Source organism: Sphaerodactylus townsendi, linkage group LG07 (assembly GCF_021028975.2).
Source record: "Sphaerodactylus townsendi isolate TG3544 linkage group LG07, MPM_Stown_v2.3, whole genome shotgun sequence".
NCBI lineage: Eukaryota > Metazoa > Chordata > Lepidosauria > Squamata > Sphaerodactylidae > Sphaerodactylus > Sphaerodactylus townsendi.
In genome coordinates, this window is record NC_059431.1 from 19,071,246 (window position 1) to 19,094,494 (window position 23,249).

At 48.9% G+C, this 23,249-nt stretch overlaps 1 protein-coding gene across 1 annotated transcript in view; it reads right to left on the reverse strand.

The window, feature by feature from the left end:
• The window catches only part of CCBE1 (collagen and calcium binding EGF domains 1), a 167,861-nt gene that overhangs the window by 4,656 nt on the left and 139,956 nt on the right, over nt 1-23,249 (reverse strand). Inside the window, exons 4-8 of the mRNA XM_048502595.1 lie at nt 22,398-22,532; nt 19,787-19,924; nt 15,801-15,904; nt 11,242-11,362; nt 7,519-7,658 (exon numbers count right to left, since the gene is read on the reverse strand). Coding sequence (XP_048358552.1) covers nt 7,519-7,658; nt 11,242-11,362; nt 15,801-15,904; nt 19,787-19,924; nt 22,398-22,532 — 638 coding nt within the window. The remainder of the gene's footprint in view (nt 1-7,518; nt 7,659-11,241; nt 11,363-15,800; nt 15,905-19,786; nt 19,925-22,397; nt 22,533-23,249) is intronic.

Below are 23,249 nucleotides of genomic sequence, written 5' to 3' on the forward strand. Positions count from 1 at the left end.
GGGTGCCGTGAGCATGTCCCAAGGGTACCGCAGCAACACTACCGCCCCCCGCCCCGCTCATTTTTGTGGCGTCTCCCACTGGCAACAGCAAGGACATGGAGCTGGCCCATGGGGCAGGGCCTGCCGCAAGGTCAGCAGCCACCCCTCACCCCCCAGTGCTTCCCTTCACCCTGGGAGGGGAAGGTGGGGGTGTGGCAAGCAGGGGCAATGGAAGGGGAAGGTGGGGGGTGGCGGCAGGGGTACCGTGAGATATGAAGAGTGAGGTCAAGGATACCCTGACCTTGAAAAGGTTGGGAAATACTGTTCTAGTCATTAACTCTCAGGACAAGGAAAGGAAGAGGGAAAGGTTGGGTGGCTAGCAGATGGAATGGACTCAAGAACATCTCAGTCAAAGGTATGGTGGAACATCTCTGTTTGGCAGTCTCTGTGAAACTGAACCAGATTATACGGAGGTATAATAGTGGATTATATGGAGGTTTGGAGAAATTGCCTTTGTTACTTTAATTTTCTTTACACTGTGCTGACTTAGCTAATTAGTGTGAGAGTATGGTTGGTCTGTTTATGCCACCTGACCAGTAATTTCGTATAATTGCCCTTCAACACTCTCACAACTATCTATCTTTGCTGTTATTCTTGTAACTCTGTACTCGTCTGAGCATATCTTCATTTCCCTGCCTGTTATTTGAGCTATTTTGAACTCTGCCGGCCAGTTTGGTCAGCAATACTTTTCATTTCCCTCTTTGCTTGCTTTTGCTTTAAAAGCTATGCTACCATTGTTTTATGTTGTCATTTTAACCTTCAGCTATTTTTTCCTGTTATCTTGTTTATTAAATATAGGTCGTGCTCAGTGGTGGGATCCAAAAATGTTAGTAACAGGTTCCCATGGTGGTGGGATTCAAAGTGGCGTAGCGCCAATGGGGCTGGGCGGGGCACGACAGGGGTGTGGCCGGGTATTCCAGGGGCGGGGCATTCCTGAGCCGGGGTTGGGCGGGAAACGAATGCACGCAGGCGCAGGCTGCCACGCACACCGGTGCACCTTCTGCTAGACTGCTTCAAGTTCTGCGCGCTACTGCTGAGAGAAGGGGAGTAACTAAGGCAAAAATCACATGGCAAAACCACCAATTAGTAACCCCCTCTCGGCACACACAAATAATTAGTAACCTACTCTCGGGTGTAGTAGTGCACTGCCGACCCAGCAGTGCCGTAGTAGAACGTTGGGACGCCAACGGACCTGCGGCCTTGCCGGTCGCATCGCACCCCCACTCCTCATCCCCCCATGAGTCACGGGTCGTGAACTGTCTGGCTCAATCACCGGGCGCAGGGACAATGGTCTTGCCCCCAGGTGAGGATTAGGCTCAGACGCGTACGCTCTTCTCCGCACGTAGCCAGATGAGATCATGCATCACATGATGATCTCCCGACCTCCCGCTCTCCCGGAACTCCCCCCAGTCCTCCCTCCTACACGCCCCCGATAGAGTAACAATAAAAGGTGCCAGGAACCGGCAGACGGGAGACTCGCTAGGAACACGGACCTCCGGTCTCCCGCTGCTGGCGATCTCCACCAGATGTTATCTCCGCGTCTCGTCTCGTTCTTACGCTGACCGCGTGGGTCGACTACAAGCTCTCCTCATCCCCCCATGAGTCACGGGTCGTGAACTGTCTGGCTCAATCACCGGGCGCAGGGACAATGGTCTTGCCCCCAGGTGAGGATTAGGCTCAGACGCGTATGCTCTTCTCCGCACGTAGCCAGATGAGATCATGCATCACATGATGATCTCCCGACCTCCCGCTCTCCCGGAACTCCCCCCAGTCCTCCCTCCTACACGCCCCCGGTAGAGTAACAATAAAAGGTGCCAGGAACCGGCAGACGGGAGACTCGCTAGGAACACGGACCTCCGGTCTCCCGCTGCTGGCGATCTCCACCAGATGTTATCTCCGCGTCTCGTCTCGTTCTTACGCTGACCGCGTGGACTACAAGCTGGTGCCGAAAACCCGAATCCTCGAACCTCCACCCTGCTCACCGTCGCCTGGGGAGGGTCCGCGATACCGAAGTCCGCTGGATCGGCGCGATCCAGGGACCACCGTTCGTGTCGCCTGTCCTCTGGATCGGCATCCAGAGACACGCCAGTCCTAGGACACTCTTCGTCCGGCGGAACACGGTGAGTAGGGGAGCTTGCAAGAGCAGGGCTTATGACAAGCACGGTGACGGACTGAAAGCGTTAACGAAATGCGGCAGGGTCCCGTAAAGAGCTGGAGCTGCGCAATTGGTTGAGGAGATTGAAGCTCAGTGTCCATGGTACCCAGAGGGGACATTGAATCTTAAGGACTGGGAAAACATCGGCGCACTCTTCGCGACAGAGCCTCGCTACGATGTCGCTGCTACTGACGTGGAGACAATGTTTTGTCGCCATCAGCCTGCAGACCCTCGGCTCCCTTGCTGTAGGTCAGCCTCCTTTCGATCTTCCACCTTCAATTTCAACCCCGAATTTTCTCTATCCACTAAATTGGGACGCCTGTCCTCCTTCTGCCCCTTGCTCCTCCGCCCATTTCAAACTCTCCCGGCTCAGCGCTTCCTCTTGCTCCGCCTTCCTTTTCCGAAGCCACTGCACCTCCGTCAGCGCCCGCGTAATGGCGCTGGTTTTCAAACTCTCGCCAGAACGTATTAGCCCCGATCTGCAGAAGAAAGAAAACCCTGGCCGGAAGAGCGATGGCCGATATTCTTGCATTGTGCCCCATCCACTTCACAGATACTGAGGAGGATGGCATAGTTGGCGGGTTGTCGAAAATTGCCCGCCCTGAGCTATAATATCCTTACCGGAGCTCCGCCAAAGCAATGCGGGACGTAGGAGTCACTAGCCCCTCGTGAGAGGCATGCTGGAAGCCATCGCAAGGAACCACCTAATGGTTCCAGATGACTGGAAAACCACCTTTCGCATGCTCCTGAGCCCTCGCGCAATTTGTGGTCTGGGAAAGTGAGTTCCGCCAGCAATGCTTCAACAGAGCAGCCACCTCTGGCGGCGCCTACACCGCCGCCAGCTCAACTTCGGCCCGATGCTTTTGCCAATCCCAACGATCAGATTGTACTGCCTGAGGCCACCCTTCTACGATTAAGCCTCTCTGAGTGCTCTATAAGGCATTTGTCAAAGTCGCCAATGCCGGGCAGCCAACGCAGAGGTTCTCCTCCATCCGGCAGCAACCCCAAGAGCCCTATGCTGAATTTGTGAACAGGCTCCAGGAAGCTCAAGAGGCAGGTAGATGGCGAGGAGGCCCAAAGCGAAAGCTCCTCATGCGCCTGCAAAGAGCACGCTTCCCGCGGAGTGCCGCAGGGCAATCACGGGCCTGGGCAAAATCCTGAACTGGCCGACATGCTTAAGGCTTGCCAGGACATCGGATCCTCCGCCCACCAAGCTAGCCTCCTCGCCGCAGCACTCTCCACCGGCGGGAGACAGTCTCAGGATGACTGCTTCAACTGCGGCAGACCCGGACACTTCCGAAGGGAGTGTAGGCAGCCCGGTGGGGGGGCCTACAACCCCGATGGAGGAGGGTCCTCCCCCAGGAGGAGAAGGCCACCTAAAACCCGGTGCCCACGTTGCCAGAAGGGCTTCCATTGGAGAAAGCGACTGCCCGTCGGGAAACTCCCCGCCCGGCGCCTCCCCAGCCCAGTACCAAATAACAAAGTACTAGAGCAGACCCAAACGCCAAGGCCCCTGCCAAAACCACCCCCCTCTGCGTGGCATCTCGGCCGCATGCACCCAGCCCATCTCCTTTAAGTTCCCCACGCAGGTTCTTGTCGCCCCAACCCAGTATGGCGAGGCCCATCCCTACCGGGACAATTGGGCTAGTGCTGCCAAAGGCCTCTGCCGCTGAACAGGGACTGTTCATCGTCCCCGGAGTGATCGACTCCACGCACCAAGGACCCATCCACCTCCAGGTCTGGACAAACATCCCACAGGAGCTGCTCCGGAGCCAGCTGCGCTCAGCTGATTCTCTTGCCCCATGCGCTGCCCGCTGCCGACCCAATAAAGGCTACGAGCCCCAGCAGCCAACATGGCGAGCAGCCTACACCACCGCCGCAGCGTGGAGACGCTTATCGGGAGCTCCGTCCATATCTGGAGCTTCGCCATAGAAGGATGTAAGTTCAGGGCCTGGTGGACACCGGCGCTGATGTTACCGCTCATCAGAGCAGCCGGTGCGGGCCCGACCAGTGGCCGACCGAGGCTTGCCCGCGCATCTGGGGGGGTGGGGAGACAAACCCAGGAGCCGGGAGCATCCGCCCGTGGCCACGGTCAACAGCCCAGGACTTCGGCGGCAGCTCACAGTCCGCCCCATCGTTCCTAGACATCCATGTCAATCTCTGGGAAAGAGACCTCATGAGTCAGGTTAAAAGCGACTCTGGTCTGGGATGGGTAAAGCCGTCACGGATCATTGATTCCAATCGTGCCTTCGAAGTTGCCTCCTAATTTCCACAGGAAATCTGTTTCCCTCTCCCTCCTTTTCCTTCTGTTTTCGACCAGTAAAGGCGGGAGGGCCGAATTGGCTGACTGGCCCTCCCTGGATTAAAATCTGGGCCCGTCCTGATACCGCAGCACTGTCAGGACAGGCCCCAGTTTAAAAGGGCTGCCGCCATTATCGCCTAATACCCAAAACCCGTCTGGGTTATGGCTGCCCATAGCGCCTGGCAGCTTTATCAATACCATGTTAAAGGCCAGGTGCTCAGCCGAGCAGCCTTTAAGGAGCGGTCTCGGGCGGACGGCAGTTCCCCAAGATAATTCGGATCACAAAATTTTAGCACCATCCAGCTTCCTGCATTAGCCACCAAGGTCCGCGGTAAGTGCAACTCCCTTGCAAAGAAACCCCCCCTTCCTTTCCCCTTTGTGTTTGCGAGGAATTTGCCTCTAATTGCCTGATTGCTTCATTCCCACGCAATGCCCATCCCCAAAGGTGCTTCCAAAGCCCCTTTGTGTTGCTGATTAAGCATGCATACCCACAATCCCCAGGACCACGCCTGTTCCTCCCCTCAAGGCTCGGACCTCGCCTGACGCACCCTGATGACGCTCTGAAGCCAATTCCACCAGGGTCGCCTACCTCCTGCCCTCCCTGTCAAACAACTAAAGAAAGAGGAGTGTAGGCCCCAGGAGGGTTGCATTAAAAGCAACCTTCACAGGCTGCAAAACAAGCCTTCTTCCTTCCCATATTAAATCTAAACACTAACTCGATCCCAATCTCCCGCCATCCGCTCTAGAACTGAGCCTGGCGGGACCCGCCCCCCCCGTAACCTGGGAAAGGGGGGTGTGCTTCAGTCCCTCTTCCTACAGGTTCCCGTGGACTCCGATTCGCCATGACAGGCCAACCCATGGAATGGCGCCAGGAGGAAACCAACCCCATCCCGAGATGGAACACATCTCTCTAGAGGATCCCGCCCAGCTTATCCCAGCAGGAACGCCCGCCGCCAACGCCCAAACACCCGGGAATGACCTGGGGAGACGTCAAAGGCGACCACCAGCCAGGCCTAGCCGCTGCTTCAGCAAGACCACCCCGACACCCGAGAACCTCTGTGCCGCTCTCTTTGCGATCATCACCACCAACTCAGCGACCACCATCCTTTGCCTGCTCTGCTGCCTCCTGCCCGATGGCGATCGGCCACCCCTGGCAAGCTTTCACCAGACCAACATCTGGGAGCAGTTTGCTGCCGCTGCCAACGTCTCATCTTTCTGCCTGGGCCAGTACCTAGAGTCGGGAGCCTGCTGAGCTCCTGCCTGCTCCCCGTCTGCAAAGCACCCGGAGACTTCCTAGCGGAGTCTGGGCTGAGCCCCTTCATGAATGCCTCATCCATCAGATATTCTATGGCGCCGACTGGGGACCCGCTGCCCAAACCCTCCCGGCTGGCGCTCTTTCCCTTGTCACCAAGACGGTCGCTAACCACGAAGTCCAACACCTGCGCCGCATCACCGGGCGCAGCCGAACGGGAACCGGCCGGGCCCATTCTGGCTGCCTCGCCAGTTGGAACTGCACACACATGGAGGACATTCCCCGTGTTGAAACATCCTGCTCCCCAGGGGCTGGTTCTGGACCTCTGCGGGGAGAGGGCGTTTAACTACATCCCCGCCCGACTCCCTGCCGGAACTCTTTGCTGCCTCAGTCGCCTCACCATTGTCCTACCCCAGGCTCCACCCCCGGAGCCCGGACGCCCGCCGCCCGGCCCCTGCCTTCGACCCCTCCTGTCGGAGCGACGCTGTCGCCCTCTCCGAGCGGAGTTCGCCTCCCTCGCATTTCCCTAGTGGGAGTCCCCGACTCGCTTCCTACAATGCTAAGACTATTGGCCGGCTGGCCTGTGCCCTTGCGAAGTCCATCAACTCTACCTCCACCGCCTTCTGGATGCCCTGGCCTCCGAGCAGCAGGAACTTCGTCAAGCGACCCTAGACAATCGTGCCGCTATTGATTATTTGTTGTTGTTACATCACCAAGGTTGTGAGAATGTACATAATATGTGTTGTTTTAATCTTTCTGATAATTCCCAGTTGATCCACATGAAAGTGCGTGAGCTGCAAGAAGTTGTATCTAATCTGAAGTATGATGTTTTGCCCCATTGGTGGTCAGCCCTCTGGAGCTGGCTGCCGGGGGGATGGTTGAGTGCTATTGTACAGCTCTGCATTGGTTTAATTGTGTGCCTTGTTATCGGATCTTGTTTCGTTCAATGCGTGTCTAATATTGCCTGTAACGGGTGTAAGAAACCCCTCGCATTTCCCTTACCCCGCGAACCAAGTTCTAATGTTGCACAAGCAGCTTGGCCAGCTTGACCAAACGGCGGAGGAGACAAGCGTCCCTTTAAATCGCCCTTAGCGTTGACCCCGTTTTCTAAAATGTAAAAGGAGGAGATGTAGTAGTGCACTCCCGACCCAGCAGTGCCGTCGTAGAACGTTGGGACCCCAACGGCCCTGCGGCCTTGCCGGTCGCGCTCGCACCCCCACCTCATCCCCCATGAGTCACGGGTGCGTGAACTGTCTGGCTCAATCACCGGGCCAGGGACAATGGTCTTGCCCCAGGTGAGGATTAGGCTCAGACGCAGCGTACGCTTCTCCTATGCGTGAGCCAGATGAGATCATGCACCACATGATGATCTCCCGACCTCCCGCTCTCCCGGAACTCCCCCCAGTCCTCCCTCCTACACGCCCCCGGTAGAGTAACAATAAAAGGTGCCAGGAACCGGCAGACGGGAGACTCGCTAGGAACACGGACCTCCGGTCTCCCGCTGCTGGCGATCTCCACCAGATGTTATCTTTGCGTCTCGTCTCGTTCTTACGCTGACCGCGTGGGTCGACTACATCGGGAACCTGTGAGAACCTGCTGGATCCCACCTCTGGTCGTGCTCAATAAACCTTAAAAAATATTTTATTCAACCTTTTTGCTTCCGAGTTTTTATGTGCACCCCAAATCCCGACCCACGTTTTGAGAAGTGGCTAGTCACCCCTTTCTTTACAGGAGGTATAATACCGAATTACGTGGAGAAATAATACTAACCACAGGACCCCTTCTGCCTTGCTTGATATGGGATAAGTCTGGAGATGGCCCCATAGGCCCCATTGGTCCCCTAGGGCCTGGCAAACCTGGAGGTCCAGGAGATCCAGGAAATCCGGGGCTCCCTTTTGGTCCTGCAGCACCTGCGATCAAAAGGAGACAGTTAAGGTTGCAGCTGAGATTGTTAGATGGTTTGAGACTAGGTGGCATTTTGCAGACTTGTAAAAGGAAAAAAAACTTTTGTGAGCTGATATGAAAGGCAGGTTCAACCAAAACAGAGCCTGAATATGGGCATGAAGAGACTAAGTATAAAAGAAGAAGAAGAAGAGAAGAAGAGTTTTGGATTTATATCCCCCCTTTCTCTCCTGTAGGAGACTCAAAGGGGCTGACAATCTCCTTGTCCTTCCCCCCTCGCAACAAACACCCTGTGAGGTGGGTGGGGCTGAGAGAGCTCCGAAAAGCTGTGACTAGCCCAAGGTCACCCAGCTGGCATGTGTGGGAGTGTACAGGCTAATCTGAATTCCCCAGATAAGCCTCCACAGCTCAGGCGGCAGAGCTGGGAATCAAACTCGGTTCCTCCAGATTAGATACACGAGCTCTTAACCTCCTATGCCACTGCTGCTGAAGGGGAAGTTCTTAGTACATACTTGCTGGTGGAAAGTGGCATTAAGTCACAGCACACGTACGGTGACCCCTAAGGATTTTCAAGGCAAGAGACTCATAAAAGTGGTTTGCCTTTGCTTGCTTCTGCCCAGCCACCCTGGTATTTCTTGGTGGTCTCCCATCCAAGTACTAACCAGGGCTTGACTCTGCTTAGCTTCCCAAGATCTGACAAGAACGGGCCGTCCAGGTCAAGATAAGCATATACTAAACATGCTCCAAAATCACTATCATCAAAAGTTATCAAATTATTTAAAATTAACAAATGAACAAATGTAGATCACAGCTGAAACCTTCAAAGCTGAAAATGTAGATCACAGCTGAAATCTTCACCATGAGTACAGACAAATAGTGGTCCCATGAGAGATCCAAGGCCTTTCCCACATCCAGGAGAGTGAGAATGGAAAGGAACAGTGTCAGACTAGTCAGAACCATGAGTTCAAGACCACGCTTACTCAAGGCTGGGCGAAGGTTGGGCATTTTTGAATGCTCACAAATTTTAAAAAGCACATCCTCCTTCCTATATGAATTATGTAGAAAATTAATGCAACAAGGAAAAAGGTTTTCCAGTTTTTTTTCCTGACGTTTCATAGTTTTTTTTGTGGTCAAGTCAGAGCTGACTTATGGCAACCCCATAAGGTTTTGAAGGCAAGAAATGTTCAGAGGTGGTTTGCCACTGCTTGCCTCCATGTCATGCCCCAGTGGTCCTGGGAGGTCTCCCATCCAAATATCTGCCAGGGTTGAGGCTGAGGCGGTGTGGCTGGCTCAAGAAGAGGAAGAAGAAGAGTTTGAATTTATACCCCACCTTTCTCAAGGTGGCTTACAAGCTCCTTTCCCTTCCTCTCCCCACAACAGACACCTTGTGAGGCAGGTGGGGCTGAGAGAGTTCCGAAGAACTGTGACTAGCCCAAGGTCACCCAGCAGGAATGTAGGAGTGTGGAAACACATCTGGTTCACCAGATAAGCCTCTGCTACTCAGATGGAGGAGTGGGGAATCAAACCCAGTTCTCCAGATTAGAATCCACCTTCTCTTAACCACTACACAAGGTTGGATTTAACTCATATCTTGCCCTAAATTCAAGCTGCTGGGAATGCTAAAACAGGCTCACACCTGGCTAGCTGGATTGGTTATTACAAAAGCTGCTGAGAACTGGAAGTAGGATACCTATTAGGTGGGCACACCCCATCAGTGAAGACTATTAATTGCAGCTGAGAAACTTCTTGCACTTCCTGACATACAGCAAACTATAACTTGGGGGTGGACGGTTTTCAGTTAGGAGAGCAGAACAACTTAAGGCCTTCAGCACCACGGACAGCTCATGGAATGGAGGGGGAAAACCAGATGGAAGAAGTCAATTTCTGAAGGCATCACTCTCTGGTAAGGTTTGACGAAAGAAATGTGTGATGCAAAACACAATCATTTCAATGCACTCTCACGTAGCAGCTAATTAACTGCAGCGCAGAAATACTAAAGACAATGACACTGTCCATTTCCTCTAAACATCTCCTGGGAGAGGCATATGCAGGGGTGTTCTGCGAAGATGTATATGATGATACCAAACATTTTCTAAAGCCACTCAATTGTGATTTCAATGTGATGTTGGCAAGAAAAAAATCAACTAGGAAAATAGCATGTGAATGTATAAAAATTGGCAATTCAAAACAATCAATCAAACAAACAAACAAACAAAGAAGGGAAAGAGGGAGGGAGGGAGGGAGGGGGGGAGGGGAAGGAAGGAAGGAAGGAAGGAAGGAAGGAAGGAAGGAAGGAAGGAAGGAAGGAAGGAAGGAAGGAAGGAAGGAAGGAAGGAAGGAAGGAAGCCCTGCTCGCAAGTTGCCATGAATACATGTATAGTCCATGTACTCTGCACACTTGCTGGTTCTTTATTCATTTATTTTGTTGGATTTATATCTTACCCCATCCCCAAAGTGCTCTGGGTGGGTTACAATATATGTTAATATTCCATAACAATAGACATTAAAATATAAATCCTAACGTAATAATTTAAAATTTAAATTGAAACTTCAAAATTAAAAACTTTAAGAAATTTACATTTTTTTTTAAATTACAAAACGCTAAGATAGATGGTGTATGTTTATCTTGCACACTTTCTGCCCCCTCTCCTCCCACCCACCCCCCACCCCTGGAGACCGAAAGATGTTACAATCATGTGCACTAAGTAATTTTTCTGCTATGTCATTTAAGCTCCATATTCATTCAGGTACCGCCCCCTGGTTTCATTTGTAAAGCGAATACATATTGGCTTTTCATTGCAAACAACTGTACCCCTGTACAAGTAGGATGTACATGCATTCATGTAACATGTGAATAAGGCTACTATTCACTGAACTGAAACGTTTTCATTAGCTGGCACAGGACAATGATACAGGGGGACAGATGGATCTCCCTGGAAAAAGACTCTTGATACAGATGACTCAGGTTAAAGAGATTTTTCTGTGCATGTCCATGAGAGCCCAGAGTGGTGTAGTGGTTAAGAACAGGTACACTCTATTCTGGACAACCAGGTTTGATTCCCCGCTCTGCCACTTGAGCTGTGGAGGCTTATCTGGTGAGCCAGATTAGCTTGTGCACTCCAACACACGCCAGCTGGGTGACCTTAGGCTAGTCACAGTTCTTCAGAGCTCTTTCAGCTCCACCCACCTCACAGGGTGTTTGTTGTCGGGGGGAGTGTAGGGAAAGGAGATTATAAGCCCCTTTGGGTCACCTTACAGGAGAGAAGGGGGGATATAAATCCAAACTCCTCTTCTCTATTTAACACTGGGACTCATGGTATGGTATGGTAATTTAATTTATATACCACCATCCCTCCAAAGGCTCAGGGGGGTGGATAAAGTTCAGGGCATATTCTTGGGAGAGCCAAACTTTGACCCCCCTCTCGACCACCAACCCCACTGGGCAGCCACTCACTCTCAGTATAACCAACCTCACAGGGCTGTTGTGAGATCAAGTGGAATAATTCTACCTATTCTATCATTGGTTGCTTGGATTTTGGCTCCCCCTCACCACCTTCTTAAATATAGGAACAATCAGCTCCGTTGCCTTACCTGGAGGGCCCTGGTCACCTGGTTGTCCAGGAGGACCTGCTAAATAGGCTTTGGAGGCAAGCACCTTTTCCCCGGTGATTGGCTTGCTAAGGTCAGCAGCGTTGTTTGGGAGCAAAGCAACCTGGAGAGAAGAGAGAAGAAAGCAGTCTCAGCCAAAAGCTGTTCAGCAGACTCAAATTACATCTAACCAAGGGGGTGATATTGGGACCCACAATGGTTGTAGAAAGTGCCCTCATGTTGCAGCTTACTTATGGACACCCTGGAGGGTTTTCAAGGGAAGAAACACTCAGAGGTGGTCTGGCACTGCCTGCCTCTGCATCACAACCCTGGTATTCCTTGGAGGTCTCCCATCCAGGAACTAACCAGGGCCAACACTGCAGCTATGTTCTAAGCTGCTTCACCTTTGCCCAGCCTACCTCACAGGGTTGTTGTGAGGGTGAAAATGGCATAGTTCCCCTACGCTCTTGAAGAAAAAGCAGCATGCAACTTCTGTCACACTAAAAACATAAAAACTGTCTGGAATTAAGAGCTTGTTCTGACTTTTATACCTGGGTATGTACACTACAGAGATCCAGCGTGGTGAAGTGGTTAAGAATGGTGGACTCTGATCTGGAGAAGTGAGTTTGATTCCCCGCTCCACCACATGGGTGGCAGATTCTAATATGGTGAATTGGGTTTGATTCCCCACGCTTCCACATGAAACCTGCTAGATGACCTTGGGCCAGTCACAGTTCTCTCAGAGCTCTGTCAGCCCATGCAGATCCAGGCCACGGCAAACCACTTCTGAACGTCTCCTGCCTTCAAAAACCTAAGGGGTCGCCATGCGTCAGCTGTGACTTGATTGTACTTCCCACCACTACTACGTACACACTACAAATATATGGCCTTACTGTCAAGTATGCTCAATGCGACTTCAAATAGGCCTCTAATGAGAGCAGCTTCAGTATCTTAAACCAAACCAAGTCATACTTTCAGCCCACAATGGTGCAAGAACATTTGAATGGATGAGTAATTTTGATCAACAGCACTGACAAGGTGAAGTGGCTTTGATTTTTTTTCTGATCTAATTGGTTGGTTTGCCCAAAGAAGAGACCATAAAGCATTTCTGAATATGACGTCATGACCATTTTCTGATCTGAAATTCCAAGTGCAGAATAAACATGAATGTAGTATTGCAATTTCTGTTTTTTATTACAGTACTCTACTCTATTGTCTTATGAACATCTTGGATAAAATTGTTTACTATGATCTTTTCTATAAATCATTCTAGTTCTTTTATTCCGTTCCGTTGCTTGTAACTTAAGTACATCACATAGACACACACTGCATGTACATGTATATTAAAAGGTAAAGTTTCCCCTTCAGTCATGTCTGATCCTGGGGTACCACTGCTAGCAGTGATTTCATAGGCAAGCTGTTTTTGTGGGGTAGTTTGCCATTGCTTTTCCCAGCTATTCTTTACCCCCTAGTTATGAGCTAGGTACTTATTTACCAACCAAGAAATGGATGGATGGCTGAGTTGACCATGAGCCAGCTGCCAGGATATCTGACCCACAGGGAGCTCGAACTCCTGACCATGTGAGTGGCAGTGCAAGCACTTAACCACTACGCCACGCAGCTCCTGTACATGTATATACTCATACATAAATCATATGTATTTAGTACTAACTGCAAAAATACTTAACAAACAGTTTGAAATGGGGCCTATCTTTCCCATCTGACCTGGGGCTATTAGTAGCTCAGTCTGGCCCTGCCAAAGGCTCCCCCACCCCCACCCCAAGGGGTTTCTTTCAACTCTCTTAGAAGCTAAAACGTCAAAACTGAGGCTATCCTACTTTGGCCCCATTATGAGAGGACAAGAGTAATTGGAAAAGACAATAATGCTGGGAAAAGTTGCAAACAGCAGGAAAAGATCTAACATGAGATGAATCGACACAATCAAGGAAACCACGGCCCTCAGTTTGCAAGACCCGAGCAAGGCTGTTAACAATAGGATGTCTGGGAGGACATTAATTCATAGGGCCACCATAAGTCTGAAGGCACTTGATGGCACTTAACACAAACACATTTCTTCTGCGGTTGTATTCAAGGGGAGGTTCTGGGGGTTGGTCCCAAGGGCCTCTGCAAGCCAAGTGTGTTCAGGATAGTTTTCGTTTTCAAATACTCAGAAGACTCTCCCCTCGCTCCCCTTCCCCACTGTGGCATGCATGCAGATATATTTTTAATTGTACTGCCAGCTTACTTATCTGTACCAGATAGCCCAGATGCTCTAACAAAGGTCACCCAGATGCCAACCCACTGAGTCAGCCTGGTCTGGATGCAGATGAAATGTGCACTCAACCACCCCCCCTCTCTCTCTCCTGGAATTTTGCTCTTCAACATCTCCTGGAAAGAAACATCTGTCCTGTGCCGAGCCCTGAGCCCTCGATGTCTAGTACTATCCTCTTCGCCACCAATTAACAGGCATGGACTCAATTCCTGTCCCATCCTACTTTCTTCATTTGGGCTTGGAACTCCTGTTCAAAATGACCTCACTCCAGTTTTTCCTCCTGCACTAATTTACCTCCAACAATAGTTGCAGAGATGAGATTGGATCCTCACCATCACTGGCCTCTTGCCTTGTAATTCCCAAAGTGTTCCATGAGGAAACTTGCTGACTGGGCTCCGGGAAGGAAAGTCCAGGTCTGGTTTTAATGCTGACTTCTAATTAGAGCCATACTGATGTGCGTCTGAGTGAGCACATGTGTACAGGGGTGCTAATGTAACCCCCATGCTCAGAATGGGTTGACCCAGAAAGGGGTGGAGACTCAAAGCAGCAGGAGGCTGCAGAGCTCATGTAGTTTGGAGGAGACAAGGCTACCAGACTCAGACCTTGGTTTGTATAAGCCCTTAACACCTTGTTAAGGGTTTTTTGTGGTTGTAATGGGTGAGAGTTCTCCTGGAAACCTTCATCATGTTGAATCCATCAAGCCCTTGGAGTCTTCAGGAGCCAACCCACTTGCAAAGAAGAATTGGACTTGGCAATATCAGTTGACTGTAAATATAAGGACTTGAAAATGCAACTTAACAGGACTGTAATGTGTTAAATGTTAAAAGTGTTATTTGTTAAGAAAGTAAACCATTTTGTTTTAAATTTAGTTTCTTTGCAACTCCTTCCAAGTACTGCCCCACAGAACTCACAAGCTGGGGTTACACTAACTTTCCCACACATGGCATTACTTGCGTGGCCATATTGCTTGCTATTTATTTCTTTTGGCAAGGGGTTCTTTCAGGCTAGTTTTGCAATTCTGTCGAGGGATGGTGGGAAGAAAGGAAGAAAACCAGAGGCTTTCAAAGCCGCCTACCTTCAGGGAACCCGGTCCATATTTTCTTCCCCCCCCCCTCCCCCCAAAGAAAGCGTACACGCCTACCGCAGAATTCCTGTGTACTGTAGTGAATCCTGTGGACAATTTCTAGGACATGAACTCATTCCACACAATCATAGAATTGTAGAGTTGGAAGAGACCACAAGGGCCATCAAGTCCAACCCCCTGCCATGCAAGAACACACAATCAAAGCACTCCCGACATATGTTCATCCAACCTCTGTTAAAAAACCTCCAAAGAAGGAGACTCCACCACTCTCCAAGGCAGTGAATTCCACTGTCAAACAGCCCTGACAGTCAGAAAGTTCTTCCCAGTGTTTAGGTGGAATCTCTTTTCCTGCACCTCGAATCCATTACTCCATGTCCTAGTCTCTGAGGCAGAAGAAAACAAGCTTGCTCCCTCTTTGACATGGCATCCCTTCAAATATTTAAACATAGCTATCACGTTCCCCCCTTAACCTTTGCTTCTCCAGACTAAACATCCCCAGCTCTCTAAGCCTCTCTTCGCAGAGCATGGATTCCAGACCTTTTACCATTTTGGTTGCCCTCCTCTGGACATGTTCCAGCTTATCAATATCTTTTAAAAATTGTGCCAAGAACTGAACACAGTACTCTAGGTGAGGTCTGACCAAGCAGAATAGAGAGGTACAATTACTTCCCTCGATCTAGACACGATACTTTTATTGATGCATCCCAGAATTGCATTGGCTTTCTTGATCTATTGGGCAACACAGGCATGCAGCATGAAATCACCCAACATCTGATGTGGTTCAGGGTTTGTTGCCGGAAAAGAACCAGTAATGAGGGGCAAACCGTGTGCCGAGGAAAACTGTCTCCTCCCATTGCTAATTTTTGAACTGATTAATAACTTCCAAGGAATTTCTGGGACAACACGTTGGAAAACACTGTAAACTCACACTGCTATTGTTTTGCAATATTGTCATGTTATCGAGTCCACTACCCAAATCAGCCATTTTTTTCCAGGGGAACTAGTCTCTGGAGATTGTTTGTAATTCTGAGAGACCTCCAAGAAATTCCCAACTGGTCTTCATTTTATCTTCAAAGCCTCTGAGACACAAGATTCCTCTCTAAGCAACTAATTTCAGTGGTGAAGTGTTTTCATAGCAGCTGATACACTGCTACCCAACAACGCTGTGGAATTTGCTGAGTTTAATTACGTAGTACCATGTTGTACCTTCTGCTTCAATTGCAACACCGTCTGTTTAATTTGGTAGAATTCCTTGCAGGAAGCGCAGCACGCCCCCTGTTTCACCACGTTATCGGTCTTCTCGGCAAACCCTGTTTAAAGAAAGGTGCGGGAGTCAAACATTATTATTTAAGATATTATTTTTCTAAAGAAGGAAGAAAATACAGCAGGAAAAAGAAGCGGCAAAGAAGACTGTACACAGGGAAGCTTTTGAAGTTTTCCTTCCGGGCAGTTTGGTGAGAGGAAAGAGGCGCCCCTGGAATTAACAGCCTTCTCCGGTTGTGAATCACCATGAAAAGCGGGACAAATCCCTCGCAAGCAGGCTGCAAACAGGCTTAAGAGCAGCTGTTCCCACTTAGCAGATCTTAATGCCCGTTAAAAAAAATCACCTTTTATATATCAGAAGAAGGAAAAACGTGTTTACCTCTGTACTTTGTATCTCAGCCTTTACAGTATAGGAAACAGGACGGGTCCAAAATGATTTATAATCCCCCTCAAAGGGTCAATTTGCATACGCTATAAATTGTGCCAATATATATCCCGTGCAATGGGGCCTCTGTTTTTTCCCCCCCATCTGCACAAAAGCCGCCTGATGGGCGGTGGAGCTCTTGAGCAGAGCAAGGGTTCAAAGACATGTTCCCCAAAAAGGATTTTTTTGTAATCTCTAGCAATGCAATGTCAGAGTCTTTGGAATGTGGAGTATAACCCTGAAAACCAGGAGGGTTAGGATAGTGTCCTTTACAATAGTCCCAGCACCTGGAGATAACTCTATACAATTACCAATTTCCTTTGTATTATTTATTATCTTTCATCATCCCAATCATCGTCAGATGTCAGATGGGGCACCAGCCAAATCAGGTGCAAGGTGAGGCCAACCCAGAAAGTAAATCACAGATCAGGAGAAACCGGGCAACAAGCCCCACCCCCCAAGCTGTTCTGTCTAGTAAATGTTAGAATATTTGGCCCTTCTGGTTGCTGTATGTTAATGCAGGGAGCTGGACAGTTAATTGGTTGATTGAGGGTGACCTTTAATGCTGCATATTATGGTGAAGCTTTCATGCTCCTTATCCACCTACCTCTCCTTCCTTTTCCCTCTACCTTTTGCTCCTTTCCTTATGCTGCATTATTGTGTTGCTATATTTTTTCCTTGTTTGCTCATTTGTGTGGACGAAAAAAAGAGGGAGGGGTTCACATATTCCACTCTGACCTCCTTGGAAGAAGGAAGGGATGAAAACGAAGCAAGCAGACATGAATTTCTCTTCCTTATTTCCTGGGGCACAGGCTGGGGGTAGACTCAGCCCGGCCTTGATTGCTTCAGATGAAGAACGATGCTCCGATTCACAAAAAAACGTTTTGCTGGCATCTGGTGTCTCTGGACTTCTGTTTTATGATTGATTTACTTGGCTACCCTCTTGGACTTCTCTTGCATGTCTACCCTCCCAGCAAGCCAGCAATCTCAGCAGCCTCCGAGGATAAGATGTTGGTTTGGTTGGGCAGAATATTTGCTTAGCATAAGTGTGAAGATATTCTCTTGCATATGCCGGGAACTTTTGCCAAGAGGTGGTTTGCATGCATTCTCCCCCCACCCCCCGCTTGGGGCTGTATAGCTTATCATCTGTCTTATATTATCTGCAGAATGTTTTCCTCGGACTACGTGGCTGCTGTGCTGTCCTGGAAATATGCAAGACGATCCTTCAAGTCACAAAGATGCTACACCAGTTTGGTGCCCCCCCTCTCCAAATACTCAAACCTGCAGATCAAATTCAGTCTCTGGAGGCCAGAGGGAGGTTTGACAACCTTCGTTGCTTTGGCATTGAGGAATAAACACAGGCTGATTAATTTTTCTCCAGTGCTGCATGTTATTTTTGGAAACTGGCAAGATGTTAGGGGGAAGGGATATCTTATGAATGTTCTGCATAAAGCGAAATGTATGAGGAGATCCGTGTCAGTGACCTAATTACAGGAAAGCCATTGCTCTCTAGCTCTCCTCAAAATGTGGAAAAGTCATGCAGGTCCTTATGTCGGCCACAAGATGGCGCTCCACTGTAAATGGTTTCAAAATCATCGAAGGCTTTCACGGTCGGATTCAAATGGTTGTGGTGGGTTTTCCGGGCTGTGTGGCCGAGGTCTGGTAGATCTTGTTCCTAACATTTTGCCTGCATCTGTGGCCGGCATCTTCAGAGGTGTATCACAGAGAGAAGTGTGTTACACACTGTGAAGATGCCGGCCACAGATGCAGGCTACAAGATCTGCTTGACCACGGCCACACAGCCCGGAAAACCCACAACAACCGGTTTCAAAATCGTTTGCCTAGGTAAGAATACAAAAAGGTTGGCTTGAATGGATTTCGAAGATGGCCATTCCTGCCTCTTATCCCCAAAATTGGATCAGTGAAGAGCCTCGGGATTATACCGGACCTAAAATTATTGCTGGAGAAGCAGTGCCCTTGCAAGAAAGCATTCTTCCAACTCAACCTAGCTCAAAAAGTGGTCCCTTACTATCTGGCCACCTGGATCCAGGCCCACGGTGACAACTGAGACTAGACTACTGCCATGCACTGTACTTTGGTCTTTCTTCAGAATCAATTCAGAAACTATTTGGTGCAGAATGATTAAGCTTGGCTATTACTGGAAGCTAGATGGAGCATGCATTCGATAGTCACTCCAAAGGCTGTCCATCAGATACCAGGTTCAATTTAAAGCACTGGCTATCACATACAAAGCTCCCTTCGTGGCCTTGGACCCTCATATCTATGAGACCATCTCTCTCCCTATGCTCCACCACATCGGCTTCGCTCATCTATGCAGAGTCTTCTGAAGGTGCCAATTGGCAAATGACTTTAGTTGAATGTATTGTCGAAGGTTTTCATGGACGGATTCAACTGGCTGTGGTGGGTTTTCTGGGCTGTGTGGCCGTGGTCTGGTAGATCCTAATGTTTCGCCTGCATCTATGGCTGGCATCTTCAGAGGTGTATCACAGAGAGAAGTCTGTTACACACTGTCTCCAGACACACCTCTCTCTGTGATAGACCTCTGAAGATGCCAGCCACAGATGCAGGCGAAATGTTAGGAACAAGATCTACCAGACCATGGCCACACAGCCCGGAAAACCCACCACAACTGACCTTAGTTGACTTCCACTGCCTGCCCAGTTCCTGTGCGCTGATGAACCTGGCGTTACAGATATGCCGTGTTTTCCATAGTGTATCTTCATCATCCCCTAAGGGGGATATTCGGTGGCTGGGCTGTTTCTTTTCTCTTTGGAGAGGGCAGGACAGTGCCTGAACAATCTAGATAAGGCTTGCAAGGCTGTTTATGTTAGGACAGTTTGGCGGGCCTTGATTCATAGGGTTGCCATGAGCCGGAAGTGACTTAACAGCCCATAACACATGCACTCAAAAAGAATTAGTAAGAGACAAGGTGGCAAGGATTATATAAGCTCTATAAGTCTTATTCCCAAGTAAGAATGCATAGGATTGAAGTCCTTGTCACGTAATATGCAACGTGATTTCTCCTGCTGCATGATTTTGCTTTATGAATATCTTTTTATTATTATCTTTTCAAATACAGACTTAGAGGAGATATAACGTGGGTAAGTAAATACAGTGCAAGAATTGGAAGGCAAAGGAGTGACGGCGATAGATTTTTGCTGTATCTGCAAATCAAATAAATAGCAGCTTGCACAGCTGGGTTAAAAAGGGGAATTTTCGGGAAGTAGACATTTAGGAAATCGACAACCCCAAATGGTCCTGTTTTCCTGCATTTTCGCTACATGCCAGGCAAAGCGACCATATTCGATAGTTAAACATTAAGGCAAGTATCTGCCGTGGAGTAAAGATTTCTGATTTTAACTGAACAGTTTGTTTCTGAGTGCAACGGTCTGTATTTCCAGCAGGCTTGGATTTAGTTTACTCAGACAGATTCTGTGTCCACAGTGGATTACTTGGGACAGGATTATTTACAAACGCCACATACCTTTCTCTCCTTTGGTACACGTCCTACCATCATCTTCACGGATGAAGCCTTCATGACACTCACACCGGTAGCTGCCGACAGTATTGACGCAGACGTGGGGGCAGGGAGGTTCGGCACTTGTGGCACACTCATCAATATCTGAGGTGGGGCGGGGGCAACGGGTGAAAAAAATAAGGAAAAAAGAGAAGGATCAGAAAGGAAGGTTTCCTGCTAGCGGATTCTAGACCCAGCGACCTTCTCTTTTTAGAAGTGCAAAAATAATACGCTAGGAGATCCCAGGCTTTGCATTTTTAAAAGAAACTGGGAAAGTCATTTATGTGCTTCAGATGTGGAACAGCTGATGCCAGACAAAAGGAGCAATACTGAGATGGACAAATCAAAAGCCTGAGCCATACAGGGCAGCAGTTTCATAGGGAGCAGCCCAGTGGTGGGATCCAAAAATTTTAGTAACAGGTTCCCTCGCCAGCCCCACCTCAGAAAGGGGGGCAGAGGCGTACCTAGGCAAACCTGAGCCCTGGGCAAAACCTGAGTTGGATGCCTCCCCCCATGGGCAGCCACCCCACCACGACCCCAAATTTTTTTTTTGCACCAGGTCATTTCTAAATCATCATCACATTATAGAAAATGCCCCAACTCACAAATCTGAACACAGCAATGGTGAAACACACAGGTTCTTTGATAGAGACTGGTGAGATAAAAGGTACGAAAGGCTGAGAATCCATGAATTGCAGTACCTGAAAGGGATTAACCCAGTTCAGGGAGTTACATTATTAGTCGCAATTGCTTTATGGAACCTTCACGTTCAAAGGCAGTATGCCTCTCGGGGAGGCGAGGGCGTGGAGATGGAAAAGCGGACCCAATTAGTAACCCCCTCTCGGCACACACAAATAATTAGTAACCCACTCTTGGGAACTGGTGAGAACCTGCTGGATCCCACCTCTGGAGCAGCCCTGTAAGCTGCTGGTGTAAAGTGCTGTCAAGTCACAGCTGATTTACGGTGACCCATCATGAGGTTTTACAGGTCAGAGACGAACAGAGGTGATTTGCTGTTGCCTGCCTCTGAGGAGCAACCCAGGTTGCCTTGGTGGTCTCCCATCCAACCAAAGCTGGCCCTGCTTAACTTTTGGTATTTGTAGGGCTCCCAGACCACCACTAGGGGCAGGGATCCCCCACTTTGAGGCCCTTCCCCCTGGCACAATTCAGCAGGCCAGTAGGAGGACTTCCCAGCAACAAACTGAGGCCCAGGCCTCTGTCTCTGGGGATGCGTAGAGTAGAGGTAACTTCCAAAGCTCACTGGAAGTAATAACATCACATTGCCAGTGATACATGGGTCTGCTCTGCACAGCCTAAATGAGACGTCCAAGGGATGCTAAAATAGGGGTCCTGAGGCAGCACTCTGCACAGCTTTCTTCCCAAGACATCCCCAGGAGACATTATTTTAGCGCAAGGTGTCTTTTTTGGAGAACGCTTCAAAGGGCACCTTTTCCCCCTCAGCCGCCTACAAGATGTCTCCTGCCTGGCTGTGCGGAATGCAGAGCTCAGGATGCTTCGTGTTTTTCCCGCCTGACCATTTTGCTCTCTGGTCAGCTTCACTCTCCGCTTGCGCCCGACATTTTGTGTGCAGCTGAAGGGATTCTCCCTGCTGCCATTAGCTGAAGGTTGTCCCTGGACATTTGCTGTGCAGGCTCCGATCCTAGGCACCTTTTCAGCCCGAAGAAAACACAGTTGTACTCCTCTGGTCCTGCCAGTTCCAGCAATATATAGTTTTTCATCATCATCATCATCATCATCATCATCATCATCATCATCATCATCATCATCATCATCATCATCATCATCATCATCATCATCATCATCATCATTATTATTGTAGATTTCACAGCTGCCAGATCTTTAGCTGGTTGTTGGCCTTCAATACAATTCGAGCCTCACCCAGAGGCCTAGGAAGTTGTAATGTATCGGTGTAGCATTCGTGCGGATCCCAGCAGGGCTGCCTTCTGAATTTGACAGATGTTATTTTTGTCAATTCAAAGATGTTTCAAGTGCTGCCCTAGTGTTTTTGGGATGGCGCCCAGCGGGCCGATTACCACTGGGACGACCTCAGCTGGTTTGTGCCATAGATGCTGAAGCTCGATTTTCTATTATTATTATTATTATTATTATTATTATTATTATTATTATTATTATTATTATTATTATTATTATTATTATTATTATTATTATTATTATTATTGGAGGAACTGTATTCAAAGATATGCAAGAATGCATAAGAGAATATTAGCTGCCTGAAGGACTCCTGTTTTTAATGGCTAAGATTCTCTTATGCATGCCTGCGTTTCTTCAAAGACAGCTCCTCCAAAATAATTTTTTTAAAAAGTGAGTTTGTGGCCAAGGCAAGATTTGAACTAGGGACATCCCTGACTATCAGTCGCTGTCTTAGCCTCTACCCTATAACACTGTCATTGTCTCCGGACTGTCACGTAGCTCACAAAAGCTACATTTCATTGTTGAAAGACCCAAGTTTTGCCAAAGTTGTGCAAAATCTGAGCCCTGTCCATCAGCACAGTTGAATTTCATTACTCCAGCGGCAGGATTTTATTTTTTACCTTACCTAGGCAATACGGTTTCTCTCGATTTCTGTGTCTTTCGCGGTCATACCGATAACCAGGATAGCAGGTACACAAGACGCGCCCAAAGTTATCTGTGCATTGTTGTTCGCACGGAGCATCTGCACAGACATCATAGTCTAGAGGGAAAGAGAGAGAGAGAAATGGGCTTAAAATATAAGCAAATGAACATTGGTTGCTAAACAGTGGGGAATCGATTTGCTCCTTACTCTCAAGTTTTAGCATCTTAAGTTATTAATCATGGGAAGGCATCTTTTTCTAAACACTGAAACTCACATCCAACCACACAGTTTTCCCCAACAAAGCAGCATTTCCATTTGCAGAGGACAGGGGGTCATTTCCACAAATTCCCTCTCCTTCTGTAGACCCCAATGTTGTCCTCTATGCTGTATGTAAAGCATGTTGACCCCGAGGAACACAATTTGACGGGGGGGGGGGGGGGGGCTCAGCAGGCTGCAGCTTAAGAGATATCGAGGAAGATAACATTTTAAAAAGTCTACATAAGGTTAGATACACACCATTTTTTGTGGGGCGTGAGTGGGGGCATCTGGATTGCTTTGTCTGACAAACAACTTTGTCTAATAAAACAAGAGAAAAAGAGGCCTCCCCCAAAAGAAGAAATTAAACATAACTGCACAATGACCTTTGAAAACATCATCCGTGGAATCTTTCTGCAAACTATTTCCACAAAACTTACTGAAGTGGAGATTCTTGGAGCATAACAATCTGCAAGTGTTTTGTTGCACTGAGCAGAAAAAGAGGAGGAGACATAGAGATGATGCTTTCAACAACTGCCACAGATCTACTTCTGGCCTCTGCGGCGATATGTGCTTTTC